Here is a 25,984-nt window from a genome sequence, read left to right as displayed (position 1 = left end):
CATTGCGCTGGTTGAATTCATTGCTGAATCATTTTTGCTGAAATCGCTGAAATGATGTCATAAACGTCCAAAATGAACATTGACAGCTGTCAAACACCTCTTGTTTTGTGTTTGTCAGTATACGATTTCCAACGATTTGTTTGGTGATATCATAAATCTCTGGCGCAATTATCGCTCCGCCGAGGAAAAGGAACACAACATTCATCACCCAACACCACGTTTCGAAAAAAATTACCTTTGACATTGGTTGTCCGTCAACAAAATGATTGAAATCACCTGTAATGATCGACTCGGCAAAAAGGTGAGTGTCTTTCACCGGGAATGGTCGAGAAACGATGTGACATTATTTTTACATTCATCCACTTTGCAGGTTCGAGTGAAATGCAATCCGGAAGATACCATTGGCGATCTAAAGAAACTCATAGCTGCCCAGACCGGAACGAAATACGATAAAATTATATTGAAGAAATGGTACACAATCTTTAAGGATCAAATCAAGCTGTGTGATTGTAAGTGTTGCGGTTTACATCAGAATTTACATTTTTCTTTACTCTGCGTTTCCGTTAGTCCCAGTTGAAAGGTAGAAGTTCTACTGTAGGGCTTACTGTCGTCTGTTGGCTAGAAGTAACATCGATTCCTTGACCGTGTAGAAGCAGTAACGTTGACAGTTTTGTTCACTTAATCTAATCAGCTTATACACCGTTTTACAACGTTTAACAAAGCATTTCAACCTCTAACAGATTGAGAAATTTCCCTAAATACACCAACTCATGTCATTCAATTGTCTTAATAGAAGCATCCAACCTACGTTGTGGCGTCTAAAACAAAAGTTAAAATTTTGGCTCAGTAGCGTCTGTTCCTTTGACATCTTTGTGAAGTTGGATGTAAACCATTTCCCGATCATTGTGCAGCTGTTTTGATGATCACACACTCTATCAAGCAAATACCTTTTGTTTAAACCATTCACCTTCAATCTACGCTGTCTGCTCTGCTCTGTCGACTGTGATGTCAATCGTTGTGTACATACATTCAAAGAGCATGTCGAGACGGTCTACCTAATTGCGTTTTCGCAAATCGATTTAAAAATTCGACTAGAAAAATCCGGTATATTTCCTCAATTGGGAGCAGTATTGTGGCATCGCTTGCATTATTTGATGGAAACAGTGCCTTGTTATCGCAGACTTTACTCATAAACCTTTGTTTTGAATATATGGATCTATTTCCGTTGATTAATTATTATGGAGCGTTTGAAGGTTTGATTCCGGTACGGCCTCTAGTTTTATGCAGAGTATCTTTTGGAGAAAATTTTGAGTTTTAGCTCAGACCCTGATCAGAATTAGTGTAACCAACCAACACGTAAATTTCTAAACTTGTTAGCCAACAGATGTTTTAAGGCGTAAATAATAAGCGAAACATTAACTACTCAATCCTAACCAATGGTTAGTAACCATCCATGTAAACTTCTGAATTACCATCCACTTTTGACTCAACATGCATTACCTTACGCATTGGTGTGATTAAAAGACATTTCTGTTAACAGGCGATTTTTCTTTTATTTTCAGACGAAATCCACGACGGAATGAACCTAGAACTGTACTATCAATAAGCCAACAACAAAAAAATAATAAAAACAAATTTCTAACGTAAATCCAATGTTTTGTTATAAACTATTCTCGTGTAGCTGCAATGGAAACATGTAGACTGGACTATAACTGGAAACGGAATACTGTGGACCAAAATTCTCGCGGATTTCAAATTGTCTATCTCTCTTCCAGCACAGAGCTAAGGTCAGAACAAAAATAAGACACAAACGAAAATTAATTTTCCATCGAAAAGTTTGCTCATTTTCGTTCCGAACTTACCATAAAGTTGTTCGAAGTCGTTTTCCATCAAAATTCCGCTCATATTTATAGCAGCACTGGACAAATAATGCGACTGAAAACCGAGTCGATAATTTGAAAACATTTCCGTTCTCATTATGTTTGAAATTAAAAATTTCACCAAATAATAATTGGAGTGCATGGAAATTGATGTGAACAATGGAATTGAGTTTTACACAGGTCGTAAAATATAATAAATTAGTTTTGCCATTTTCGAACAACCGGTAAACATTACGTGCACATCGACTGATTAGTGTGAGCGGAGTACTTTGATAAAAAAAAAATAAAATCGATTGAAACGAACAACTGGTGGAATGCGTAAACGGGAAAAAAGTATTTTGACGGGATGCTAACAAATTCGTCATTCTTATCAGATAGTAAACACAATATTAGATCCTTCAGATCCGTTGTCGGCTGTGGTTGCGTTAAAATCTAGTAACTTTGTGTGAAATAACTCATGCATTATATTAGCAATGCCCTACGAAGAGTTGCATGTTCTTTGAAACATTTCGATGACTAAGGGCGAGTGAAATTTTTGTTTTTTTAATATTTTTTGTATTTTGGGACCTTAACGATCTGTTTTGGAATGTTTATTTTTCATTTTATCATTTTAAATTGCCAGTGTGGGTGGCGTTCATAATATATCAGACATTCATGTTTTATAATGGCATTGTGTGGGACAAGGACAGACTGCTGGGACAGTTATTCATTGAGCAATATTTATTGCCACAATAAATTTGAATATTTGTTACGAAATCAATTCAGAAAAACATAGAAATAACATCGCAATGAACGATACTTTCGGAATGATATGACTGATGCCTGATGCACCTTTACGCATAAAGTATTTCCTCTCAAGCAAATTGATATATTACCATGCCATGCTTTGCAAATATTGTGAATTGTTAAATTAAATATTTAACAAATCGTATAAATTCTTAGAATTTCATGTGGAAATAACTCGGTTTCTTTACCTCTAGTAGGATCGGGGAAGTACTAGGTGTATAACACAGAGTTTCAGAGTAACTGAGATATTTTTTGTTGACTATATCGTTTCATAGGACATCAGGGGAAGTCCGCATAAAGAATGGCTTCATATAAAAACTCTTGATGTCTGCGAAAATACACAGTTAGTGGTTCGCATTTGATCGAAACAATTCAAATTTTTTTTTATACATATTATAAAAAATAAAGTCAATCAATTAATAGGGGCTATTTGAGGGATTTAAAATATTAAAATATTAATAATTTTAGTTTGACATTCTAAGGTTATAATTTAACTAATTTTTATAAATATAACAAATTGACTTCTCTTAAAAAACTAAGTTTTACTATTTTCAGCTTTTAAATGTGTTATTCATGATTAATAATCGATTTTCTGTCAAAAAATTTTATTTACTCGCTGCATTTAAAATGTTAATTGTCTCCATACTCGTAAAAATGCCCCGTTTTTGAGCCTTCCAACAGCGAAACCAATAAATTTTTAGATTTACCTATCGAAAGTGTACGCTTGCTAGATTCGCTATTGAAAACCCTACAAAATGAGCTATCACAACATTAGTTTGACTAAAATCTACCTAGAAGAGATGATTTTTTCACATACAAAATTCTTGAAATAATGGTGAGATGCATTGATGCAGTCTCTTTTAAGACCTTCAAGTTTTTTGATATAGTCAACAGTCGATTCTCGCCAATAGTCAGCCGCTTTCCTTATGCCCACGCATATATCATCACCTTGTATCAAATAGAAGGACATTACGTTCCTAACTGTTTTAGTCACACTCGAAGAGGTAAGGTAAAGTCAGTTTTCATGCCTTGGACATAAATTTCCTCGTAATTTAGGCCCTCAGCATGAGAAGTTGTTTGTCGGTCTCACTTCGTTCGGGCTACAGCTCACGAAATTCTCTAAAATCTACCGTCCACAATTTCAGGTGCTGTTTTTCAACTTTTTTGGATTTCAGCAATTCATCGAACTTTTTGTTAATGCATACAGACTAATAGACTGTTATGATCAGAGCGAGAAAACCGAAGACTAGTTATTATAACTTGCCTTGAGGTACTTGTCAAAGTATTTGCTTCTCTTTCAACGCGGTGCGTTGAGAGCGAGAGGTCAGAAGACCAGTTTATTTTAACTTGCTTTGGGGTACTTGTCAAAATATCTGCTTCTCTTTCATCATAACACTCTATAGACCAACGAGTGAGTATAACAATGGGGAATGTATAACATAAATTGAACTGTGCCTGATTCGGGATGGGTCGGGTTTTCAAATCACTTTTATCGTGTCGCGTCGGGTCTTATATATTTTTTTTATGTTCATACGAAAATTGTTCAAAACCTAAAAGAAATAAGTCATATAATTGCCCAGTAATATTAAATATAAATCTTTCATATTCGAGTTTCAATTTCGCGGGTTTGAAAATTCATATCGGGTCAGGTTTAAAATCATTCGGGCTTAGAGTTATCGGTTTTCAAAAATTTAATTCGGGTTGGGTCGGCGAATGCCAATCACACATTGTTTGTATTTATCAACGAACAAAATTTATTTCAATTCAAAAGAAACAAAATTTCATACAGTAATACGATAAGTCTAATTTAGGAAATACAATGTGAAGATGCCAATGAAACCAGATGGAAAACTAACAACAACAAATTTATACGAATACGATCCTATTTACACCACTACCGCATCAAATACATTCCGCTGTTTAAATTGCGAAACGAACAAAAAAAAAGTCGACGGAATTAATTTAAGAGTGATGTCGTGACTGATTAATGTATTTTCATGCTTCGGGCCCGATAAGGCTCGGAACGGGTCGGGTTCGGCCAGACCGGAACCCGAACTTGATTTATCCCGAACCTGAAAAATTATTTCGGGTTCAACTCGAACTTGAATTTTCGATTTCGGGTTTAATCCGAACCCGACCTGAACCCGAAATTGTTCAACCCGAATGTGACCTGAACCTGAATTTTCAATTTCGAGTTCGACCCGAACCTGAACTGAACCCGAAATTTTAAATTTAATCAGGTCGGGTTCGGGTAACCCGAAATTTTTGACTTTTTTTAGTGTATAGTCACTTCGTTCGGCCTACAATCCGCGAAATTGCCTAAAATCAATCGTCCAAAACAGGTACACAAACAACCTATCCGAGTGTTAAAATATAAATTTATGTGAGCCTATCCAAGAAGAAAAACGAAACGACAGGAAGAAAATCTGCAGCGCCGTCTGTCAGCGTAGTATTGCATTGTGCTGACAATCGTTGTCATTTTTTCAAACGAAAGTGATTCTTCTTCTCAGTTATCAATTTGAAACTGCTATTAGAATTTCGATAAAACAACACGCCCATCCAATATCAAATCAACTCAAATAGCATACGCACTAGAAGGTAAGTGGACATGATTTTCCTAAATCACCTAAATCACTGTTCGAAATCCTATAAGATTGGAACAAAAGAGTAAACAAATCGTGGCCCGTTCAGATTCCGTTTTTGTGCAATGAAAAATGTAACTTTGCTCAAATGTCCGTTTTTGTGTATTACGTGCGTTCAGTTCAAAATTGGATTTTGTTTTCATTTCGATAAGTTCCATTACTATCAATTCCCAAAATCGGCAAACTCATAACAAAATTGTGTTTTTTAAAAAACGATTTTTGGCTCTGCTTTACGTTCTCTCTGTTGAATCCATGTACAGATAACAGAAAGAAATGAGAAAAATGAAATTTAAGATAAAAGGATTCGGAACGCTCGTTATTTAGGTATGACAACTCTAACCGACCACTTTCTGTCCAAACAGAGAATATTAACACAACATTATAGTGTCAGTCCACTGACTGTTTTGGACTCCGACAGTATATTCATTCGTCACTCGTAAACCTTCAAATTATATACAATTTTGAATTCTTCTTCCTATCATCTCAAGTTGTCTCAAGAGATTCTCAACTGATTTTTTGTTTGTATACTACTCAAGCTGCTAGCCAACAAAAGAACGCATGTAAAATCGGTATCAAAAATTGTGTCAGTCGACATGCGCATTGTCATTATCCCATTGAAAGCAAGCTCTACGAAAAGAAATAAAATCTTGTTACTCAACTCCTTTCAGTTAAAGTGCATTCATGTCCGGAATAACCGAATGCCGAAAAAAAATTGCCTCGAAAAACATCGATTTCTTCAAATGGAATTCGGAAGTTGAATCACAAGATTACGTCCATGGTCATTACCATTTTGACGAGTGGGAAGTTGGAGGCTCGCGACAAGAAGTCAAGAACCTAATTCCCGCTAGTCAAACTGTCCAACTTTTACCGCAATTGTCTGAGCAAATGTATCAGATAATGAAATCATTTCCATTCCATGGCCCATTTTATAGCTTCCACTAGACGTGCAAGTTAGACGAGAATTTTCTGTTTCGATTCTTGCTTTCTCTTCCGGTGTCGCGGGCGCCCAAAAATTTCTCATAAATTATAAATGGACACATACATTGGGAAGTCAGTGGGCATTTGGGATGAAAAGCCCATTTTATAGCTTCCGCTTCCGCTAGGAAAGTGGAAAGAGCTGCGAGTAAAAATTTCAAAATAAAAGCGTCGAAACAAGGACGTAATCTTATTATCATTCGCTGGAACCTATAAAAGTTGGTCATTGCTTCATGACATCAGAGGTAACGCATTTCCTGTGACCTTCGCCAGTAAAATCATTCGAAGATAATATCAGTTCAATGTAGGTTTTGTTACTGATATTTTGTTTGAATGTGTTTAATGACGCAACATTTATCGTTGCATTATTCGGAGTCATCTTCGTAGTAATCTTCGTTTTCCCCAAAATTTCACTCAATTATTTTTAATTCATTTTTTCAGTAAATTTAATCAACGCTCTATTTCGTTGTGGATAGTTTGAATTTCGTTTATCTTCTGCTTATCCTACACTCGCGGAATTTTGAAAACCGACACATTTTCTGTTTTGTGGTTTACTGGTTTTTTGTGAATTTTGCATGTATTTTTCTATGAAGAAATCAGAAACTCAAATAAAACACTGTGACAGGAAATGTGTCGGTTTTCAAAATTCCGTGCGTGTATTTCGAAACAACAATAATCCGATTTTTGAGTCAGGTTTAGAGAGGGTTTTTTCTTCCAAGGTTGAATCGTTGAGAATAATGTGCGACAGTTTGAAATTAATGGATGTTCATCCGGCTTTGTGCATTTTTAGGAAGTCTTTGGGGAGCTGTAGGTTTAATTATTTGTTGCGTACTTGCAGGACTTTTTCGCTGCGCGATCGTTTGAAAAGTGTTGACGAGATTTTCTGTTCTACGCTTGAGGCGATTACGAATGTTAGGTTGTCAGATTTTGCTTGGGATCAAGCTTCTCTTCCTTTAGTTTTTGGTGGATTGGGGATTCGGAAAGTTGAAGACTTGGCAATGCCTGCCTATCTGTCATCTGTGTATTCATCATCTGATTTGTCGAATGAAATTTTGAGTAAATTTAATTTGCGAATAATTGATGATGACATTTCAAGCATAGTAGATATCATTCCTAACGATTTTATTCCAGATAATGATGAAATGAGAAAGGTGCAACGAAACTGGGACCTACCGGTGATTAGGAGCAGTTTTAGCGAGATGTTAGATTCTAGTGAACCTGTTACTCGTGCTAGACTACTTGCGTCATCTACCAAAGAATCTTCAAAGTGGCTGCAGGTTGTCCCATCGAGTCAACTAGGTTTACTATTAGATAACAATGCAGCGAGAATTGCTGTTGGTCTTCGTTTAGGATCCCAGTTGTGTGAAGAGTACAAGTGTAATTGTGGTAATGTGGTTAAGAAGGACGGTTTGCATGGTTTATAGTGCAAATTAAAGATAGGGATTATTGCTAAACACGATTCTGTCAATAATGTTTTTGGTCATGCATTTTCCTCTGCAGGATTTCCCAATATTTTGCAACCACCTGGTATTTCTAGAGACGACGGTAAAAGACCTGATGGTATGACAGTAGTTCCGTGGATTCATGGAAAATCACTTTTATGGGATGTAACAATACGTGATTTGGCTCCTTCATACATCAGTGAATCCTCTAAGAAAGCAGGGTCTATTGCAGATAAAGCGGAGAGATTTAAGCATAATCATTATATACGTCTTAAAGAAAACTATTTATTTACCCCCCTTGCCTTTGAATCATTAGGTTGCATGGGTCCAGAAACAAAGAAATTTATTGACAAGTTGGGATCGTTGATGAAGAGAGCATCAGGGGAGTCACGTTCCAAAGATTATCTGTTGCAGAAAATTTCTATTGCTATACAAAGAGGCAATGCGGCATGTATTCTTGGAACTTTAGGAAGTAATAGAGCGGATGATTTTTATTTATTGTAATATTTGTTGATTGAAAAATTGGTTTTTTTACTGACTGGCGCCGTATGCGAGCAGTTTTTTTTCGCTTTGAATAAATAAATTGAAAAAAAAAATCAAAAACAATAAAAATTCATCGAAAACAAATAAATCGAAAATCTCAATTCATTAAAACCGCTGAATGGGTGAGATCGTATCACCGTTACTGTATGCAATGAGCTTTATTAGCATTTATGCTCCAGATGACATATTGTCGTGGAATGCATTAAAACATGTCGTCTTTCAGTGTATAGAAACGAAAAAGAAATATCCATAAATACACACACTGAAACCAAAGGCGTTCTAATCTATATTATGCATGGCTCGAGTGTTTTTTTTATTCTCTCTACAATTTGGATGCCAATAGGGATAATTGTTTTCAACTGAAGTGCTTTTGGAATATATCCAAACTATAATGTTGGTGGGTCGTGTGGGTTTTGTCATATAGGACTGTGACCTTTTTGAGGTTCCATGCCGCCAGGTTAACCGCGAAATGGTTGACTGTTTTTTAGACCCGTACGAAGTATTGGGGTCTTATGCGTTTACGCATACGTCCGTAACACGTCGAATTGGACTCCCTGAGTAAGGGAGTCCGTCTGCACGATAACTTGAGTAAAACGCATCCGATTTTGAAAATTCTTTTTTTTCCCGTTTGGTAATGTCAAAAGACAGGCTAAGTTCGAAGATGAGTGATTTTGGATCGACCTTTCCCGAGCTGTGGCCCAATAAGTGCTTTACGGTTTTTCGAAGATATCTCCGGACATTCAAACGTTACACTTGTAACTGATACGTCAAATAAAAGGTATTTACAATACCGATCGACAAAAAAAAAGTTTATGGAAATCGGATGACCGACTCGTGAGTTAGACCCCTTGGTGTGAAACAGGCACAGGGCGGCAAGCAGTTTTTGCTTGTAGGTCGGCCACATTTCAACATATTTCGTCTGTTTTAGCTTTATTAGATAGGTATTGACCGTACCAATCAGGGAAAAAAAAGTTTTTGAAATTATGTTCTCCGGAGCGTGAGCTAGGTCTCTTGGAGTGAGCTCTTATCTGGCTACTCGGCCGTACAGTGAACGTGGAGTATTTTGTCAATATCTCGAGTAAATTTTGACCGAATTTCATGATTTTTTTTTTGTTTGAAAGGTATTAAGGAATGTAAAGCGTCGGTCAAATTTCCGGTCTCCTAACAAAATGGCTGCCGGTGGCCATATTGGATTTTAATAAAAGTGATATATATTGGGAAAAATGGTACTTAGAGTGTTTCTGTTAACATGGAAATAATTTGTTATGTGTGTGGGGTGTTTCAGGCATTCCATTTATGGACATCTATATATTATTATTATTATTATTATTCTTTTATTAAACACTCATTGGTTACAGATTTTTTTGCAACTTAGACACAATTTTAAGTGGTCAGCTAGTTTCAAGCTTTTCAAACTTTGAAATAAAATAAAATAATCTATATATATCTATATTCACCTATATTGAGCTAATGTGAAATGTTTATTTATAGGAAAATATAGGTAAATATAGCGGTATATAGCTGTTTAAATAGGAATTAATGAAAGTTGACTTCGTACGGGGCTGTCTATATTGCCTCCGGCAATTTATTTGTATATGCTAACAAGGCAAAGAAAGATAATGTAAGTGATTTTAAAGGGCGAATAGCTTTTCAGTAGAGAATGAAGTAAAAGAAATGAAGAGTTTCACAGTAAAGGCTTTTGATACGAATAGGTGTTTCGTACGGGTCGGCGTTAGCTATGTTTTTTTTACTGTTTCTCTCTCGCAAAAATTGAATTTTATTTTTGTCATCGCGTTTGATGTATACATGTAACTGATCAATGAATCGTTTACCAAATGGTCTAACACGTAGATGAAAACTATTACAATAAATTGTTGGATGAATTGGATATTGGGATATATTAGTCATTCATCCGAACGAACTGTGGTAAAAACATGACGTCACTTTGTGAGGCACAGCATTTTTTTGTTCACTCATTCTATATGTCAACATTTCGTAACCTGTTGATGTTGTTGTTTAATGACTAAACATTTTTTTCGTACGAAACTTATTAATTCGTAGGCTTGATGAACAAAATATCAACTGAAGAAAAACAAAAATTGGTAGAGTCGACCCGAAGGGATTCACATTTCAAAAATTTTTGTTCTTGCTCTTGAGAACTCACGTTCTTTTCTAAGAATAAACAAAAGTTTTTCTAAATCAAAAACATTTATACTAAAAATTGTTCGTTTGCTATCACAACAAACAAAGTCGATTTCAATACCGCATAATTTGGCAAATTATCACAAGTTGCCTTAAAAATACCAAAACTATTTTAGAACAATTTAACAACAACAAAGTGTTGCTAGTGGCTATAAGATAAGCTATATCGACAACACCAGCGTCATTGCAGATTGCTATTATTATCGTTAATTATTGAATTAGAATCGAAAACATTTAAATATTTCGCAAGTGTCAGCAGGGCCGGGCTGGCTATATGATGAAATCGAGCAAGTCCGATTGCAGCTCTCACTTTTTCATTCTCACTTCCTCATCTTTAGATTAAAACTTTCCTTGTGGAATCCTATGCGCTCTTTGATAGAAGCTGTGGAAAATCTAGATAATCGAAAATATGGTTCTCCGTTCAAGTAGTAACTTCCAGACAATTTTCGAATTTCAGAGATACTTCCTATACCCATTGCAGCATTCGAGGCAACATATGATTTTCTACAACTAAACTTATTAGAACATTCTTTTCGGATATCTCCCCCAGCATACAAAATATTAGACTAAATGTTATGAATTGCGTCACCCCTTGTCAGTCAACTAAATTTTTAACATGTTTAAACATTTTTTTCTTTCTGTTAGGAAAAAAAATGGAAAATGAATCGAAGTTCGATGCCTCTTTGTCAGGCCAGGAATTTCAAGCGCATAGTTCCAGTTCTAGTGGCACCCGTAATTTGAATTTGTCATATGGACAGGCATTTTCAGCGGACGCGTTCGATTCAATAAACCAGAACGTACTGATACCAAACGTGAATGAAAATGTTAATCGGGCCGTATTGAACGAGAATCCAGATGGGACCGTTAATGGACAGCAAGGGCCAATGGATCGAAATATTACAATGTCATTGGAACGTCCAACAATTTCAACCATCCCTACACCACCACGCCAACGAAGAAGACTTGATTCTTCTTCTGGATCAGAATTATCCGGTAAGTCATTTAACGATTTTTTTGCATGTTTTCTGGCTTAATTGTTTCTGGGTTAATTGTTTATTTGTCTTCCAGTTTCGTCCGATGGATTTGGAGAAGGTTGTGAATGTTTTTTTTTTTTGTCAAATCCAATTATAAATAACATTTTTGACAATTTCAGCAAGGCGCGCTCGGAATGTCATCCAAGCGGACATCAAGGACGAGCTTGATTACTTTCGAAAAGCTGCTAGAGACATGGAAAAACTCCCACAGGCGTCGGACGAATTGGAAAGACTGTACCGACAGTTATTTGACCTACGGCAAACAGTATTTCTTGATTTGACGCAAAAACTCATTGCCAATTCGCGCAATCGTACACAAATTTGAATAATTTGATTAATTAATTTGAAAAATCGTGTATCGCGTGTGTGTCTGAACGGATGATAAAAAAACTTGCATTTTCTTTTAAATACCGCAGTTTTTAATTAAATACCAAATTAGCTAATTACCTGAATCAAATGCCTTGAGAAGGCTTACAAACGGTATTCGTATCGCCATGCAATCATTAAATCTATGACTTCGTCGTGACTTTGTCGTTGCAGAATATATTTTCGAGAAATCAAATCTAAGACTTCCTTAGTTTGCGTGGAGCTGACGCCCCTTCAAAAGGCGCTGTACAAAAGCTTCATTGCATCGGATTCGATAAAGAATAAATGTTTTGAACAAATCGGAAGTGAAAGCGAGTCTGACTGCATTGAGTAACATCACTTCGCTGAAGAAACTGTGCAATCATCCGGATTTGATCTACGACAAAATTATGGAACGGGCTGAGGGTTTCGAGAATGCTGCTAAAATTCTGCCGGCCGATTACAGCGTGAAGTGTGTTCATGACCCTTTTTCTATCGCGAAAATCGAATTTTGAAAATATTTTCGTTTCAGAGAACTGCGACCCGAACTCGGCAGCAAGATTATGTTGCTGGATGTGATGTTAGCGAGCATCAAAGCCAATACGACCGACAAAATTGTGCTGGTGTCAAATTACACCCAAACTCTGGACCTGTTCGAAAAACTGTGCCGTAAACGAGGCTACCGTTACGTTCGTCTGGACGGCTCAATGACAATAAAGAAACGAAGCAAAGTGGTCGACGAATTCAACAAACTCGAATCGGATCAATTCATTTTCATGTTCAGCTCGAAGGCTGGCGGTTGCGGTTTGAATCTCATAGGCGCCAATCGACTCATCATGTTCGACCCGGACTGGAATCTAGCTAATGGCGAACAAGCTATGGCACGAGTGTGGAGAGATGGCCAGAAGAAACCTTGTTTCATATACAGACTGCTGATGGTAATGGCTGTCTGGTCGGTTATGAAGGGCATATGAAAAATCGATTTTTTATTTGCAGACCGGATCGATTGAAGAGAAAATCTTTCAACGGCAAGCACACAAAAAGGCACTGTCGAATACAGTGGTCGATCAAAATGAAGATGGGGAACGACATTTCACAAAGGACGATCTGCGGCACCTGTTTCGACTGGAGGAGAACTGTCTGTCCGACACTCATGAGAAGTAAGTGGATCTCGCACTGGTTTTCATTTTCCCACCAAACTCATACCAAACCGTTTCAATCTCTCCCCACTAGATTCAAATGTAAACGTTGCTTCAATAACGTTCAATCGAAACTACCTTCGGACACACCCGCCCTGAACAAAAATAAAGTTTTACCGAAAATGCACCCAAAAATTGATTGCTGTTCTCAATAGAGGGACCCTAGAGGAGTTCAAAACGATGGTCCGTTAAGCTGGACCAGATCCTTCCCCAACCCATACAATTTTTTCGTTAGTTGTATGGGTGTGGGGAAGCATCTGGTCCAGCTTAACGGACCATCGTTTTGAACTCCTCTAGGGTCCCTCTATTGAGAACAGCAATCAATTTTTGGGTGCATTTTCGGTAAAACTTTATTTTTGTTCAGGGGGGGTGTGCGGAGGACTCCGATTGTACGTCCGCTCTGTCACAGTGGTACCATTGCACAAATAACAAAGGACTGCCGGATACGATTCTGACTAACGCATGGGAAGTGGCCAAATGTGTCTCGTTTGTCTTCCACCATCGATCGAGCGGTGGAGCAGTTGAACCGGTCAGCGACACTAAGGCAACGAAGGTAAAGCGTAAAATTATCGATGAAGATGAGAATGAAGAGTACGTTGAATCGGATATTTCTGAAGACGATGACGGAAAGTGATGACGAGGAAAGTGTTGAAGCAACCATAGTGGTATGTGAAGTCATTTTTTGTTTTTTTTTAAAATTCGAAATCACCGCCCGAGCCAGAGAATTTTTTTTGTGATTTTTTTTGTTAAATGGAGAAAATAAAGATTTTATTACCCGCACATCCCGTACTGGGATGTTAAAAGTTAATTCCTTGAGTACTTACTAAGATTGTTGTTATCGCTAGTTTAGGGAGGCAATATACTGTTCACGTTCAGATACTCAGAAGCACACTAAGACTCAAGTAGTGAAGTTCTTAGTTCAATGCTATAGATATCAAGGCCATCCTCACAGAACGGCAACTTGGTAAAGTAAACGCACAGTTTAGGATGGTCTTGTTCTACGATTTATTTTTCGACACATCACATCCCACATCGAAACATCACACATTGTCGTCTTATGGTAAAGTAAAAAAACATGAAGTTCCGTCCCACTGTTCCAATAACTCCTCCGGCGGCAGTTCCTCCTTCGGAACCATTGGAACAGTATGGTATGTCGACACCGGCAATAAATATTTCTGCAGCGCATCGTAACTGATTGTGGGATCATATTCCCGTTCGATGGTGAAAATGTCCTGCGGAAATTCTTTGAAATTGACCAATTCCTTGATGACTGTGGACGATTGCAACAGCGTTGCAATGGCCGATGAGCCAGTCCAAAAAAATATTCGCCTTGCGGAATAACAGCCAACTCACAGCCGTCCGAATTGTGGTTCATTGTTTGTAACAGGGCCGCATGGCACAGGTCGGCGGAAGGACCTGCGATTATAAATTCCGGCTTGATTCGGGAATTATTTCGAATCGTGGATAGTCCCCGCAGTCGATGATTTTGCATGTGTACAGACACTTTCTGTGCGGCTCCTTGATGTGACCGTAGATTCTTGTCGACACAAAGCCAATCGGATAAATCCAATTTTCCGTATGATATCCGGGACGATCAACAATTATTGCGCCCAAGTCATGAATGGACAAGTTTCCGATTGTTATCGGATAGATGGGACGACCATTTTGATTGATGGAAATCGTCTGAACGAATTGCTGTTGATTCTGTTGAGCCGATTCCATTTTCTTCGTCGCTTTGGCTGTGGGACTGACGCGACTCTTCGAACTGGCTTCGGAATTGGAACGTTTCTTAATCTTCTTGGTCACATTGCCAGTTTCTTCACTTTTGATTGGTTTCAGTTCGTTCAACAGATCACTGTCGTGTTCCATTAATCGTTTGAATAAAAAGCGCCGCTCTTCCTTGACGCAGAGAATGCTTTCCTGGATCTGAACAACTTGGTAACATAGCGCTGCATTTGTCTATGGTTGCATCATAGAAGAGTCTTAGTCACGGCAAATGTTTACTGTTAGTAATGTGTCGAGTACGAGTATACTTGATGGTTTTCTTCAGTCGCAAATATTTCGACCACTACTACATCGACAAATAATAATAATTGGAGTGCATGGAAATTGACGTGAACAATGGAATTGAGTTTTACACAGGTCGTAAAATATAAGAAATTAGTTTTGCCATTTTCGAACAACCAGCAAACATTATGTGCACATCGACTGATTAGTGTGAGCGGAGTAGTTTGATGGAAAAAAAAACCGACTGAAACACACAATTGGTATGAGTAAACGTCGAGGTATGTTCCAATGATCCAAAACTGATCAGAATTCTGAACGATATTTTTAAAATACAAATTGGAATAATGGCTACGAGGAGAAGTGAGTTCCCAAAATGGATTATCAAAGGTAAATTACTGCGTTACATCGTAAGCATGCCGAATATTTAGACAAAATTCTTGAATGCTGAGAGCAAGTACGACAGGACCGTCCAGTCTGACTTCACAGCATTCATACAAGCTCCATGGCCGTAAAGTAGGGTGGGATACTGAAATAGGCATAAGACTTGAGTTTACCGACCATGACTTACTATATACAATAGGGTGGAGTGATTTAAAAAAATTATTTTATTTCCAAAATGGACATGGTGTGCCATGGCCGCTGGAACCAGCTGATCATTTTTCCGAAAACCATTTTTTTAAGTGTTACATTTTAAGGTTGCCGCACGACCAATTTTTGAGTAGTTCTTTTACAGAACGATGAATGAAACGTTTATCGGGGGCACTGCTATTCAAAAATACAAGTCGGCTCCCCTGCTTATGTCCGGATAGAATCTACAAAGCATGACATATGAAATCGAGTGAGGTGTGTGCCTGAACAAAAGGTAATGCTATGTAGAATTCCAGACAGGAAATCAGTTCAAACATAATCGATTTCGGAGCGTATGGTGTTTAATACGACTTAAAAAGCAACCCTGACAATGACCTTGCATATTTCCAATATGTGCTCACATTTCCGGTAAATATTCGTGGATATCTATGGCAGTTTAGTACTCGGATTACTTATTTCTCACCTTGTTCTGAGAAACACTGCACGCATTGTATGGTAACCAAAGAAGAGCGCTCGGTTATCAATCGAAAGAGAAACTTAAGGCTTTGGTACAATTGGGACTAAACATATCTTGCCCGTTTCTCTTCCATATACTCATTGACGAGTATAATCTGAAGTGAATCATAACTCGCCAATCAACGTAATAATCGCCTTTTCTTCCTCTTTACACATCCATTCCTGTCCATCTCTGTCCATCTGTGTTTCAGATTGACATCAATTGGATGGTCATTCGCAATAATTCGGAATTAAGACATGAAAGCATCTGCAGAGAATTTTCTGCTCTGCTCAGAAATTCTTAACACTTTTGAATAAGTGAATACTTTGGTAGACAACCAGGAACATCTCCGGTTGTACGTCAGTTTGAATCGAAAAATGTGACTATCGCGAGTCAACTGTCTCACCATTAAGCTCTGGGTTGGAGTCGTGGTGTGGATGACTGAATCATTTATCGAACACAAGAAATTCATTGAATTGAATTCTGTCCTTGATTGAATTACTGTTTGTAAAACAGTTAACCATTTGCGGATGTGCATGCCTAGCGAATTGCTGCTTTCAATCAACAACACATAATTACAATTGAAACAAAAATCTATATTTTCTTATCGACTTGCATTTGAACTAGCCTAGGAATGGTGGTGCTATCGTCTTCATTCTTCTCAAATTCGTAAGCTTGCGGCGTTGTTTTATCCAAAATTTCGCTGTGATCCGTCCAGAATTTCTCACGTATCATGTCCACATGGAGCGGTACGATAAACTGTTTTGCATTTTTCATTCCTTCGGCTTGGACTTTCTTCCGCAGTAAAGTGGTTCCCTTCCGGTACATGGATGGCAGATTATTGTAATTGATTCCGAATTTGGAAAACAGCAACTCATTCTTGTCGGCTGAGAACGTGCCACGGAGTTCAGCTTCAGCCTTGGTGTGCGGAGAAATGTCTGAGTAAGATTTTATAACCGAGGCGCAATTTCATAATCACCTGTGCATTGGTCAATCCCGCCTTAAGAACTAAATTCCAAAACGCCGTGTTATATAAATTGTTGATGTGCACGTCTGCCTGTCTCCAACTGAGGTAGTCTTTCAAATTCTGATCCGATGGATACAGCACTATTCTCCCATCGAAACTGGGCGGATATTTCAATTTGTCCGAGTCGAACCATTTCGCCCAATTGAAACAGTAGGATGCAGTGAAAAGACTGCAAACATTTGACATAATCTTAGCGGACCGGCGATTGTACAAATTTGTTGATTTGTGGAAGACAAACGAATACTCGTCACTTTGTCCGTACGCCAGGACAATATCACAGAATTCCTGCATCACTGTGGTAGCGGCATGGTTCATCAGATTTAAACCTATTTTGCCATGCAAAGACGACCGGGGCAAACTGTAGTTAGAATTTGTATATTCAGAGACAGTGGCAAGATCTCTCACCTCGATCATCATTCGGTTTAACGAATTGATGTTTGTCTGAGAATTTGTGAAATGCTTTGCCATCAATTCGTACCACAATCCAAACGTTCGGAATTATTTTGTCATCCAGTTCAAATGTTCGAACGTAATCGAATTTGCTGTTTGCCATTTTCGCAGATGTTTACCGAAAAGCAATTCGTTGGATCACATTTAGGTTGTTGTTCAATTGGAGGTTCAACACCTTTGCAGTAAATACATCAAAAACATAAACAACACGACATTACTCGACGTTTCACTGTGGATACGAACCCATAATATCCTTAAAGGTTATGAGACTTTGTTTATTTTATAATTGCTGAATTTTGCTGAATGAATGCGTCCAATGGATTCGCATTGGGTAACATTGCTTCGCAAAATAGAAATGGCGGGAATTTCTTTTGTAGTTGATGGAGATTTATTTCCAATATTTTACTGTATATGAGAACACCAACAGGGTACAATGTACAATAAATGAAGATTTTCAGAAACGACGGGTGACTTTCAATTAGTCCCGCATCGATATATATCGAAGGGGAATTCATCTGCATCTGGTTTATCATTGCGGTGTTCCAAAGATTTTGTAAGAGGAAATTATATTTTGGTAGAGCCGATTATTTACTGCAGTGGTATGTACGCGAGATAAAAACCATCAGTGACGACGACCAGTCAGTGAGAGTTTTCTTTTCCTCACACATACGTTAAACAGTAGCAATAAAACACGTTTTTCGTAGCCAGAGCTGACTATCTACACTGTGCAGTAGCAATGAAATGTTTATTTTTGTTTGATGTCTTGTTTGTGAGAAAAGAACATTCATTGGGCTGTGATCTCTGTCTATCGAGTGTCAATTTCACAGTTGAGTACAACAAATTGCCTTAAGTGTTAACCTAAAAGAACCAAAGTTTGAATCGTTCAAAGTGCACTCATCATTTTGACCGTGACCTTTTTTTGGTCTCATTGCTTCTGCTCTATTGACAGAATCACTTTTAGTTTTGAAACAAAAATATAATAACTTGCTCAGTCGCGTGTTATCAACTGAATGTCGCTGACCTTTTCATGTTTTCTAAGTGAAATACAAGCGCGTTTTGTGACACGTAAAACCAGAACGAACCAAATAAACAAACGTAAAAGTGGCTACAAAATGCAGACATTGATGCGTTTGCTTCTGCTGTTTGTTGGGTATGTCTAAGCTTGGCTTCAATTTTGAATAATTTGGCCACCAAAAATGTATATGTCTTCATCAGCTTCGATGCATTCGTCGTACCAACCTGTTCGTTGACTGTTGTCGCCCATTCAATTCAAAAAGAGACCAATCGATTCCCGGATGATTTTGCATTCGGTGCGGCAACGGCAGCTTTTCAAATCGAAGGAGCATGGAACGAAGATGGTAAAGGTCCGAGTATTTGGGATCAAATGACACACGTCCATCCGGAAAAAATTGCTGACCGGTCGAATGCAGACGTTGGACCGAATTCCTATCATCTGTACGAGGCCGATATCAATGCGCTGAAACAAACTGGGGTATGTTTCCCCTTGATTCAGTTCGGCCTTTAACCAGTAGAACTAACAAACAGAAACTGTTTCAAGGTCAATTTCTATCGCTTTTCCATCGCTTGGTCGCGAATACTTCCCGATGGTGATGCTGGATCTCTAAATGTTAATGGCATCAAATATTACAACAATTTGATCGATAAATTAATTGAAAATGGCATCGAACCGATGGTCACCATGTACCACTACGACTTGCCGCAAAATCTGCAGTATCTCGGCGGATTGGTGAATCCGAAAATTTCCGACTACTTCAAAGAGTACTCCTACATCTTGTTTTCACATTTCGGTGATCGGGTGAGTATACCTCCATGGTTCTCGTTTTGTTGCGAATTTTAAAGTCTCAAATGGTACAACATCCTTTAGGTAAAACGATGGATTACTTTTAACGAGCCATTTGATTTTTGTACAGAGGGATATGGTGAAGCTATTCAAGCGCCTCTGATCTATATGCCCGGTGTCGGTGAATATTATTGCATCGACAATGTTATCAAGTCACATGCCGCGACATATCATTTGTACCAGAAATATTACAAGAGCAAATTTGATGGACAAATTGGAATTACTTTGAGTAGCCGTTTCTTCTACTCCACCACCAATGACACTGATGTTATTGACAGAGCGATGCAGTATCAGGTAACTGCATGAAATCAAATTGAAAACTGGTCTTGATCATGTGATCAGATCACAGCAGTAACAGTTGTAGATTGGTGCACAGAAATCTTCATGGTGCGTTGCATAAGACGCTATATAAAAGAGTCACCATGTAATGTAGAGTCGAGTTCCTATTCCTATCAGATCTCCAAATAGTCGCGGGACTTTTAAAAAGATGTTTTCGATTAGTGTGAGTGGTGTGAGGCGCCTTAAGCAACGAAATCGTGAACCATTTTTCACCATATAGAAACTCATGCTGTATTCGAGTACAGGACAACAGTTACAGTGTCATCTATCCATTTCTGATCCCTTTCAGTTAGGTTGGATAAGTCACCCCATATTCAGCAAGTCTGGTGGCTATCCACCTGTTATGATTGAGGAAATAGCCAGCAACAGTGTTCGCGAAGGTCGACCATGGTCACGTCTACCATACATGACCAATGCACAAAAAAGATTTATCCAAGGAACGGCCGACTTTTTCGGTTTGAATTATTACACCAGCCGATACGTGAAGACAGCCGACAGCCCGCAGGGTCACAATCCGTCATGGGACCATGATTCGAATTTGGAATATGACATTGATCCAGTGTGGAAACGTGCAAAGTCGACGTGGTTATACTCCGTGCCGCAGGGTTTAAGAGACTTATTGCGATGGATACGGGACGAGTACGATAATGTGGAAGTGATAATAACTGAAAACGGGTGGTCTGACGACGGTGAAATTGAAGATACCGGTCGCATTGAGTATTTAAACGATCATTTGCAGCAGATTCTGATGGCCATTCATGAAGACTCATGCAATGTTCGCGGATATGCTGTTTGGAGTATTATCGACAATTTTGAATGGCTACGTGGGTACACGTAAGTGTGATAATGAATGCTGTGGGTGTTCTGTTCGCTAAGAAATTGTTTTCTTTTTCAGCGAAAAGTTTGGATTATTTAGGGTCGATGTTAATACTACCGAAAAGGCTCGGATTCCGAAACAGTCAGCCGATTTTTATCGACGCGTCATTCAAACAAAAACCATTCCTCAAAGATAATTTCTTTTTTCATCAAATAAACATCAAATTGATTAACATCCTGAATAAATCGACAAAATTTTAAGCTTTATTCCGCTGTTTCTCTTCCAAATTGAATCTCCATCCTGGCACGATCGCTTGGTCCGCTTCAAGACTTTTCGACGAACGGTTCGACACTGAACGAGATCTTTCCGATGGGGCTTTGTTCACTGGTTTCGTTGTTATTCGAATGTCGAGGGCGAACAACACCTCAGCTTTGAATGCTTCCCACTGGGTGATCTGAGATTATTATTTTTTGTGTGTGGATATTAACAGAGGAACGGAGAACTAGACAGTCAGTTCAAACCTTTTCGGCTACGGAAACCTTGCTGACATTCCACAGAAACTCCAAAATTCCGATGAGAATCGACACTCCCAATCCACAAGCTAATACTAAAAATACGCCACCAACATTGGCCATGCCCAGTTCTGGAGTTGCAGTAGCGCCCTGTTTACCCTCATCGCAATTTACTGCAACAGTAAAAATAGAATATAGAAAATGTAGTGTGAATGGAGATTGCCTTCCTGCAGAATCTTTGGGAGATGCTTATTACGAGTTGAGGAAGGGTTGTACTCAGGTGATGTACTTATGGCCGGGTATCAAGTACCCTTCATTAAATCTTTTCACTTAAAGCCTATTAACACTCAAGATCGAAATGGGATTATGAGTAAACTCAACCAAGTGTTCTGAGATCAGCAGTATCTCTCACATGTTTCAGAATTTTTTTTGATACATTGCTTCGAATAGATCCACACAAACAGACCACAATTGTCATTCGTGTTCGTACAACGCTTACCTTTTAGATTTTCGTCTTTCCACCACTTCGTTTTCAGACGTTGAAGTGTTCCATCTTCTTGCAGCTTCAAGACCGCTTCACTTATGAGACTTCGATATGGTGAATCTGAAAAATAACCATCAGAACCAATGTGGTCGGTGGACTTGTAGCTTCAAAGAAGAAACAAAGACTTACTAACTGGCATCGCTATTCCGTAACCTTTTGAGTCTAACAAACCACCGACTTGTGTTAAATTGCAATTTCGATTGGAGTGGTACTCAATCAAGGTGGATTCCATGAGAAAGGCATACATACGATTTCCCCTTTTCACTCGGTCCACTCCTTCTTCGTTGTTCTGAGCGAATACCGACGGTTCGGCCGACTCCATAGCAGCCCACATTCGTTGGTATGTGGAAAAATTGGATTTCTGATGAAAGTAAAACAAATTGCTGCTGATTCGTCCGTTACCTTGAAGAATGCCATTGTGCTTCCGTCCTTTACACCACCATACTTAATCTTGCTCTGTTTCGCTAAATCCTCCGCACTCTCAATGCTAGCCTCCATTCGTTCCATTGTGAGAAAAGCAGCCAAATTAGCCGTGTAAGAGGAAATAACAATCAGAGCAAAGAACCACCATAATCCAGCCGCCAGACGAGTTGAAATTGCCCTACGCGTGTAAATGAATCGATCAATGTACAGTTGATTTGATGCGAAAAGTAGTCTGTATTTTGTGCCAACTCACTTAGGGAGAATGTCACAACCCTGCTGCATAATGGATCCAGCTGTTAACCAAATACAGTTGTGCATATTCCAAATTGTTTCCAATTCGTCGGGATCAGTATTGCAAGGATGGGGATTCTCCCAATCGTCAGCCGCAGTTCTGAAAATTGTGAATTAAAGTTAGCGACGTAAGGGTAACGTTGGCAGTAAAGGTATCTAACTTAGCCAAAAAGAATAGTAGCACTGAAATGCACAGATACGCTGTTGCCATGTAAATCCACACGCTCAGCGACAACGGAGACATAAACGAAAACAAATCCGGAGGCTCTTTATGAGGTTTGGCATAGAGGATGCTTATGCCTGCCAGAAAAAAAGAATGTTGAACTGCAAGCATCCGATACCACCATTCAATGATCGATGTTCATACCTAAAGTCATAAAAGGCATAGTAAAATCCACCTGGGTGCGTCGTTCATAGGTAATGGTTAGGTCACATATCGCCAAATCTGCTTTCTTTGCTCAAATTAGGACAAAAAATTCAAATTATTTTCAATTTAAATAAATAACAAAGGAGGTGAGAGAATGAGCAGGACGATCAATGCGAGCTGTAAAAGCATGTCTCGCTGCTCATCAACTCTTACACTTCGATTGTTTTTCATGCAACATTTTGTAAGCAAAAATTGTTATCACCAACTCGATCAAGAAGACGTTTCACGAGTCCATTCCACTTTTTCGTTTTCTTATCATACGATCCTTGCTTATTATCGTCAACAAGTTCCAGTTTATAGGAAAATTTAATATTCAATGCGAGTGTTTCGATGACATCTTTTGAGTAACCTTCAAATTCTTCGTTGCCCTCCAATTTTTCGCCCTCTTTCGCTATCCTTTCAGTGAAAAGAAAAGTAGTTTATTAGTGCAAAGAACCGGGTCAGAAAGTGAGGATTTGCATTTAAGTTAAGCAAACCACATTCTACCAGAAATAAATGTTGGGGGTCATCCAATCCACAAAGGACGTACACATGATTATGGGCATTTTGACAACTACTTTCTCAATGTATAAATAACATGACGTGTGTCGCAGAGAAGACCCTCCCGTTCCTGTGTACATTCTCTTTGGATTGCTACTTCCACGTGTAAAATCGTAGATTTTCTGCAGCATGTGTTTTAAGTCAAGATTGATATGAACAATAAATCTTGAAGGGAAGTTTTTCTATCAGTTAGATCATTCAAAATCCCATTTGATAGGACAGTTCACATAATTTCATCCAAATAAAGTCCTAGCCTAGCATCTCTACAACATATCACATCCGACGCGCCGCAGAAACTCCACACTAAAAAACTTTACTTAAAAAAATCGATTGAAAAGTACCTCCTGGTCAAAAAAGGCGCTCCAATTATGGACGCAACGATAACCGTTTTATTCTGCAATGACTGGGTCACCTGGGAAAAGACTTCTGCCGATGTTCTTGTATAAGCAATTTTCATTGTCAGGGGATCAAGAATAGCAATTTTCTTGAAGCCGACCTCTTTGTTCAGTTCCAAAACTTCCATATGAAAGTCAGTGCGATGTCCATCATTATCGAAGCAAATGCGACCACTCATACCTCTGTGGGTTTTCTATAATGGTAAATTCCTTGTTTAAGTGGACGAAAACTTCTATTTTGGTAATTAAGGAAGTCAGAGCACCTCTTTAAGTGCTTTAACCAATTGCAGGCCCTGATTCCATTTATCATTTTGACGGCAATTTGATTGATGTGATCGAATAGGTACTGCAGCATTCGATTCGTTGAATACAACCAAAAAGGTCTGTACTGCATCATAGAATAGGGCTGTTTCCGTTTTAATTCGATCCGCATAAATCCCTGTGTATCCCCTCCGTCCCCTTTCAGCTTGTTGCCAATTCGTAACGGCCTCTCTCACTTCTTCACTCAATGGATCCATCAGACGTATCGCCGTGATATTGGCACGGAAAAAACCTAATTCTTTGTAATCCAGAAAATGAGAGTCAAGCGATGTGATGATATAACTCTGGAAGTAGTGGAAGGCAGTTAGTTAGTGCCAGGTTGGGCGCTCATTTTATTTTGACTGAACCTGATATTCTTCCATCATTTTAACACCAAAAGCTTGTTTAAATATTTTAATTGCTTTCTCGGGCTCACAGTCAATTACAATGTGATTTTCTTGTGAAGTTTCGATAAATTTCAGTATTGGTTGATAGTCTTCATCTTCAGGTAGCTGAAGTATTGTTATTGCATTATCGTCCGGTCCATGATTCTCCAATACGTCTTGAAGTCTTTCCAAACCTTTTCATCCATTTCACAAAAAATATTTTACAATTTGAGGAGTGATAGGATTTTCAAGTTCAAGACAGTATAAGAGACACACATGCCATCTTGAAAGTTATTAGTCAACATTAAGATATAAGTCAGAGTATTTCGGTACAATAACTTTCTGCTCCCGTAACAAAGTGTGTCATGCGTGATGACTATTTGCATCTCTTTCTCTCACATTTTCAACCATATCTTGCATCTTTTTCGCACATGTGACATACTTTATAAACGATCCCTTAATAGCCAAGGCGACGAAATGAATTTATGACAAACTCACTTTCATTGTTGTCGTAAAGTAAGGTAAATCCATTCCACTCATAATCGTCAATAATTTGAGCCAGCGCTTGTGCGAACAGATTGTTTTCGGGGAAAAAATTTAGCGTATAGGCATGTTGCATGGCTGCATCCCGTACTTCTCCCGGACTCCAATTAGATAGGATGTGTGGTATACCCAATTCATTGCAGACCGAACCAACAATTTCTTGGATTTTATTCATTGCTAAGTTTCATCAGTTCCATAGAAGCGATTGTGTTTAACTTACTTGATGTTTGAATGGAATTCGGTCCGAATATAGCGACAACACCATCGGATGCTAATTCACATGCTGAAAGCATTCAGATGTTAAAATTCACATTTTATATTTAAAATGTAAAATAACAAACCAATTTTTTCCGCTCCAAAACTATCATCTGGGTCGACCCGATGCACTAATGGAATGAATTGGAACCTATGATTTTCACTATTTTTTCGATCTAGTGCATTACGAAATACAGTCTCTAAATCGCTATTGGTCTCTGTAAATATGCCACCTATCCAAAAAGACACAAATTAATTTGAACAATCGCGAAATGACGCATTCGAATTGGAATATCAAAAAAAGAAGAAAATATTGCAGACTTGACTTTCAAAACACATTTTCTTTGTCACAAAAAATTTTACCTATACGAACAGGTATTCCACCATAACCATACGCAAAGGAACATATGTGAAAAAAAGCAATGAAATAATTTAGAAAAATCATTTTCACTGGAAGACAATGATCACAAAAATTCCTTAAAAATTGAAAAATGTATTTGCGACATCACTGATATTTTCGGACTGCCGTAAGTGTAAAATGAAATGGTTTCTCTCGACGTGGAAAATCACTCTTTTCACACACCGAATGAAAACAACAGAAATCATTAAATTTTTTCCCAAGCGGTGAGTCTCTCACTCCATACACGTTTTGAATGCATTTTCTTTTAACGAGTTGGAACTAATTTTAGATTTTATTGCTTCGACTCTCCAATACATCACAGATGAAACGTTTCG

At 38.3% G+C, this 25,984-nt stretch overlaps 5 protein-coding genes and 1 pseudogene across 5 annotated transcripts; 4 read left to right on the top strand and 2 right to left on the bottom strand.

Annotated features, from left to right (window-relative positions):
* The first annotated feature begins 78 nt into the window (after positions 1-78).
* On the top strand, positions 79-1,614 carry LOC119067318 (ubiquitin-like protein 5). Its single transcript, XM_037170229.1, has 3 exons — positions 79-301; positions 371-509; positions 1,563-1,614. The coding sequence occupies exons 1-3, from the start codon at positions 263-265 to the stop codon at positions 1,604-1,606; spliced, it is 222 nt and encodes a 73-aa protein (XP_037026124.1). The 5' UTR covers positions 79-262; the 3' UTR covers positions 1,607-1,614.
* Positions 1,615-11,121: 9,507 nt separating this feature from the next.
* LOC119067210 lies at positions 11,122-12,152 on the top strand. The gene is made up of 3 exons (XM_037170055.1): positions 11,122-11,463; positions 11,539-11,562; positions 11,624-12,152. Exons 1-3 carry the CDS (start codon positions 11,124-11,126, stop codon positions 11,827-11,829), a joined length of 570 nt encoding a protein of 189 aa, XP_037025950.1. The 5' UTR covers positions 11,122-11,123; the 3' UTR covers positions 11,830-12,152.
* On the top strand, positions 11,883-13,831 carry LOC119067275 (annotated as a pseudogene).
* A 2,885-nt stretch (positions 13,832-16,716) lies between these two features.
* On the bottom strand, positions 16,717-17,882 carry LOC119067267 (probable tRNA(His) guanylyltransferase). Its single transcript, XM_037170145.1, has 3 exons — positions 17,572-17,882; positions 17,119-17,492; positions 16,717-17,057 (listed from the first exon to the last, which is right to left on the bottom strand). Exons 1-3 carry the CDS (start codon positions 17,717-17,719, stop codon positions 16,734-16,736), a joined length of 846 nt encoding a protein of 281 aa, XP_037026040.1. The 5' UTR covers positions 17,720-17,882; the 3' UTR covers positions 16,717-16,733.
* Positions 17,883-18,358: 476 nt separating this feature from the next.
* On the top strand, positions 18,359-20,899 carry LOC119067266 (myrosinase 1-like). Its single transcript, XM_037170144.1, has 6 exons — positions 18,359-18,766; positions 18,832-19,108; positions 19,175-19,432; positions 19,502-19,771; positions 20,106-20,650; positions 20,712-20,899. The coding sequence occupies exons 1-6, from the start codon at positions 18,627-18,629 to the stop codon at positions 20,827-20,829; spliced, it is 1,608 nt and encodes a 535-aa protein (XP_037026039.1). The 5' UTR covers positions 18,359-18,626; the 3' UTR covers positions 20,830-20,899.
* On the bottom strand, positions 20,816-25,816 carry LOC119067265 (glutamate receptor ionotropic, kainate 2-like). Its single transcript, XM_037170143.1, has 16 exons — positions 25,613-25,816; positions 25,336-25,482; positions 25,215-25,277; positions 24,950-25,153; positions 24,434-24,645; positions 24,029-24,370; positions 23,712-23,959; positions 23,037-23,226; positions 22,771-22,855; positions 22,565-22,703; positions 22,366-22,503; positions 22,092-22,290; positions 21,819-22,050; positions 21,645-21,749; positions 21,155-21,318; positions 20,816-21,087 (listed from the first exon to the last, which is right to left on the bottom strand). The coding sequence occupies exons 1-16, from the start codon at positions 25,692-25,694 to the stop codon at positions 20,890-20,892; spliced, it is 2,748 nt and encodes a 915-aa protein (XP_037026038.1). The 5' UTR covers positions 25,695-25,816; the 3' UTR covers positions 20,816-20,889.
* Positions 25,817-25,984: the final 168 nt, after the last annotated feature.

Source organism: Bradysia coprophila, assembly GCF_014529535.1.
Source record: "Bradysia coprophila strain Holo2 chromosome X unlocalized genomic scaffold, BU_Bcop_v1 contig_12, whole genome shotgun sequence".
NCBI lineage: Eukaryota > Metazoa > Arthropoda > Insecta > Diptera > Sciaridae > Bradysia > Bradysia coprophila.
This window is presented reverse-complemented; position numbering and strand designations above follow the sequence as displayed.

What these genes read in the sequence shown, in the direction of transcription:
- LOC119067318 (XM_037170229.1), top strand. Translation starts at nt 263, where the DNA reads ATGATTGAAATCACCTGTAATGATCGACTCGGCAAAAAG. An exon ending in ATGATCGACTCGGCAAAAAG is followed by an intron (nt 302 to 370) that starts GTGAGTGTCTTT and finishes TCCACTTTGCAG; the next exon opens with GTTCGAGTGAAATGCAATCC. An exon ending in TCAAATCAAGCTGTGTGATT is followed by an intron (nt 510 to 1,562) that starts GTAAGTGTTGCG and finishes TTTTATTTTCAG; the next exon opens with ACGAAATCCACGACGGAATG.
- LOC119067210 (XM_037170055.1), top strand. Translation starts at nt 11,124, where the DNA reads ATGGAAAATGAATCGAAGTTCGATGCCTCTTTGTCAGGCCAGGAATTT. An exon ending in TTCTGGATCAGAATTATCCG is followed by an intron (nt 11,464 to 11,538) that starts GTAAGTCATTTA and finishes TTTGTCTTCCAG; the next exon opens with TTTCGTCCGATGGATTTGGA. An exon ending in GTCCGATGGATTTGGAGAAG is followed by an intron (nt 11,563 to 11,623) that starts GTTGTGAATGTT and finishes TGACAATTTCAG; the next exon opens with CAAGGCGCGCTCGGAATGTC.
- LOC119067267 (XM_037170145.1), bottom strand. Translation starts at nt 17,719, where the DNA reads ATGGCAAACAGCAAATTCGATTACGTTCGAACATTTGAACTGGATGAC. An exon ending in TAAACCGAATGATGATCGAG is followed by an intron (nt 17,493 to 17,571) that starts GTGAGAGATCTT and finishes ATGGCAAAATAG; the next exon opens with GTTTAAATCTGATGAACCAT. An exon ending in CGGGATTGACCAATGCACAG is followed by an intron (nt 17,058 to 17,118) that starts GTGATTATGAAA and finishes CCGCACACCAAG; the next exon opens with GCTGAAGCTGAACTCCGTGG.
- LOC119067266 (XM_037170144.1), top strand. Translation starts at nt 18,627, where the DNA reads ATGTCGCTGACCTTTTCATGTTTTCTAAGTGAAATACAAGCGCGTTTT. An exon ending in TTTCACATTTCGGTGATCGG is followed by an intron (nt 19,433 to 19,501) that starts GTGAGTATACCT and finishes AACATCCTTTAG; the next exon opens with GTAAAACGATGGATTACTTT. An exon ending in GAATGGCTACGTGGGTACAC is followed by an intron (nt 20,651 to 20,711) that starts GTAAGTGTGATA and finishes TTTCTTTTTCAG; the next exon opens with CGAAAAGTTTGGATTATTTA.
- LOC119067265 (XM_037170143.1), bottom strand. Translation starts at nt 25,694, where the DNA reads ATGATTTTTCTAAATTATTTCATTGCTTTTTTTCACATATGTTCCTTT. An exon ending in TGGAATACCTGTTCGTATAG is followed by an intron (nt 25,483 to 25,612) that starts GTAAAATTTTTT and finishes CTTTTTGGATAG; the next exon opens with GTGGCATATTTACAGAGACC. An exon ending in TTTTGGAGCGGAAAAAATTG is followed by an intron (nt 25,278 to 25,335) that starts GTTTGTTATTTT and finishes GAATGCTTTCAG; the next exon opens with CATGTGAATTAGCATCCGAT.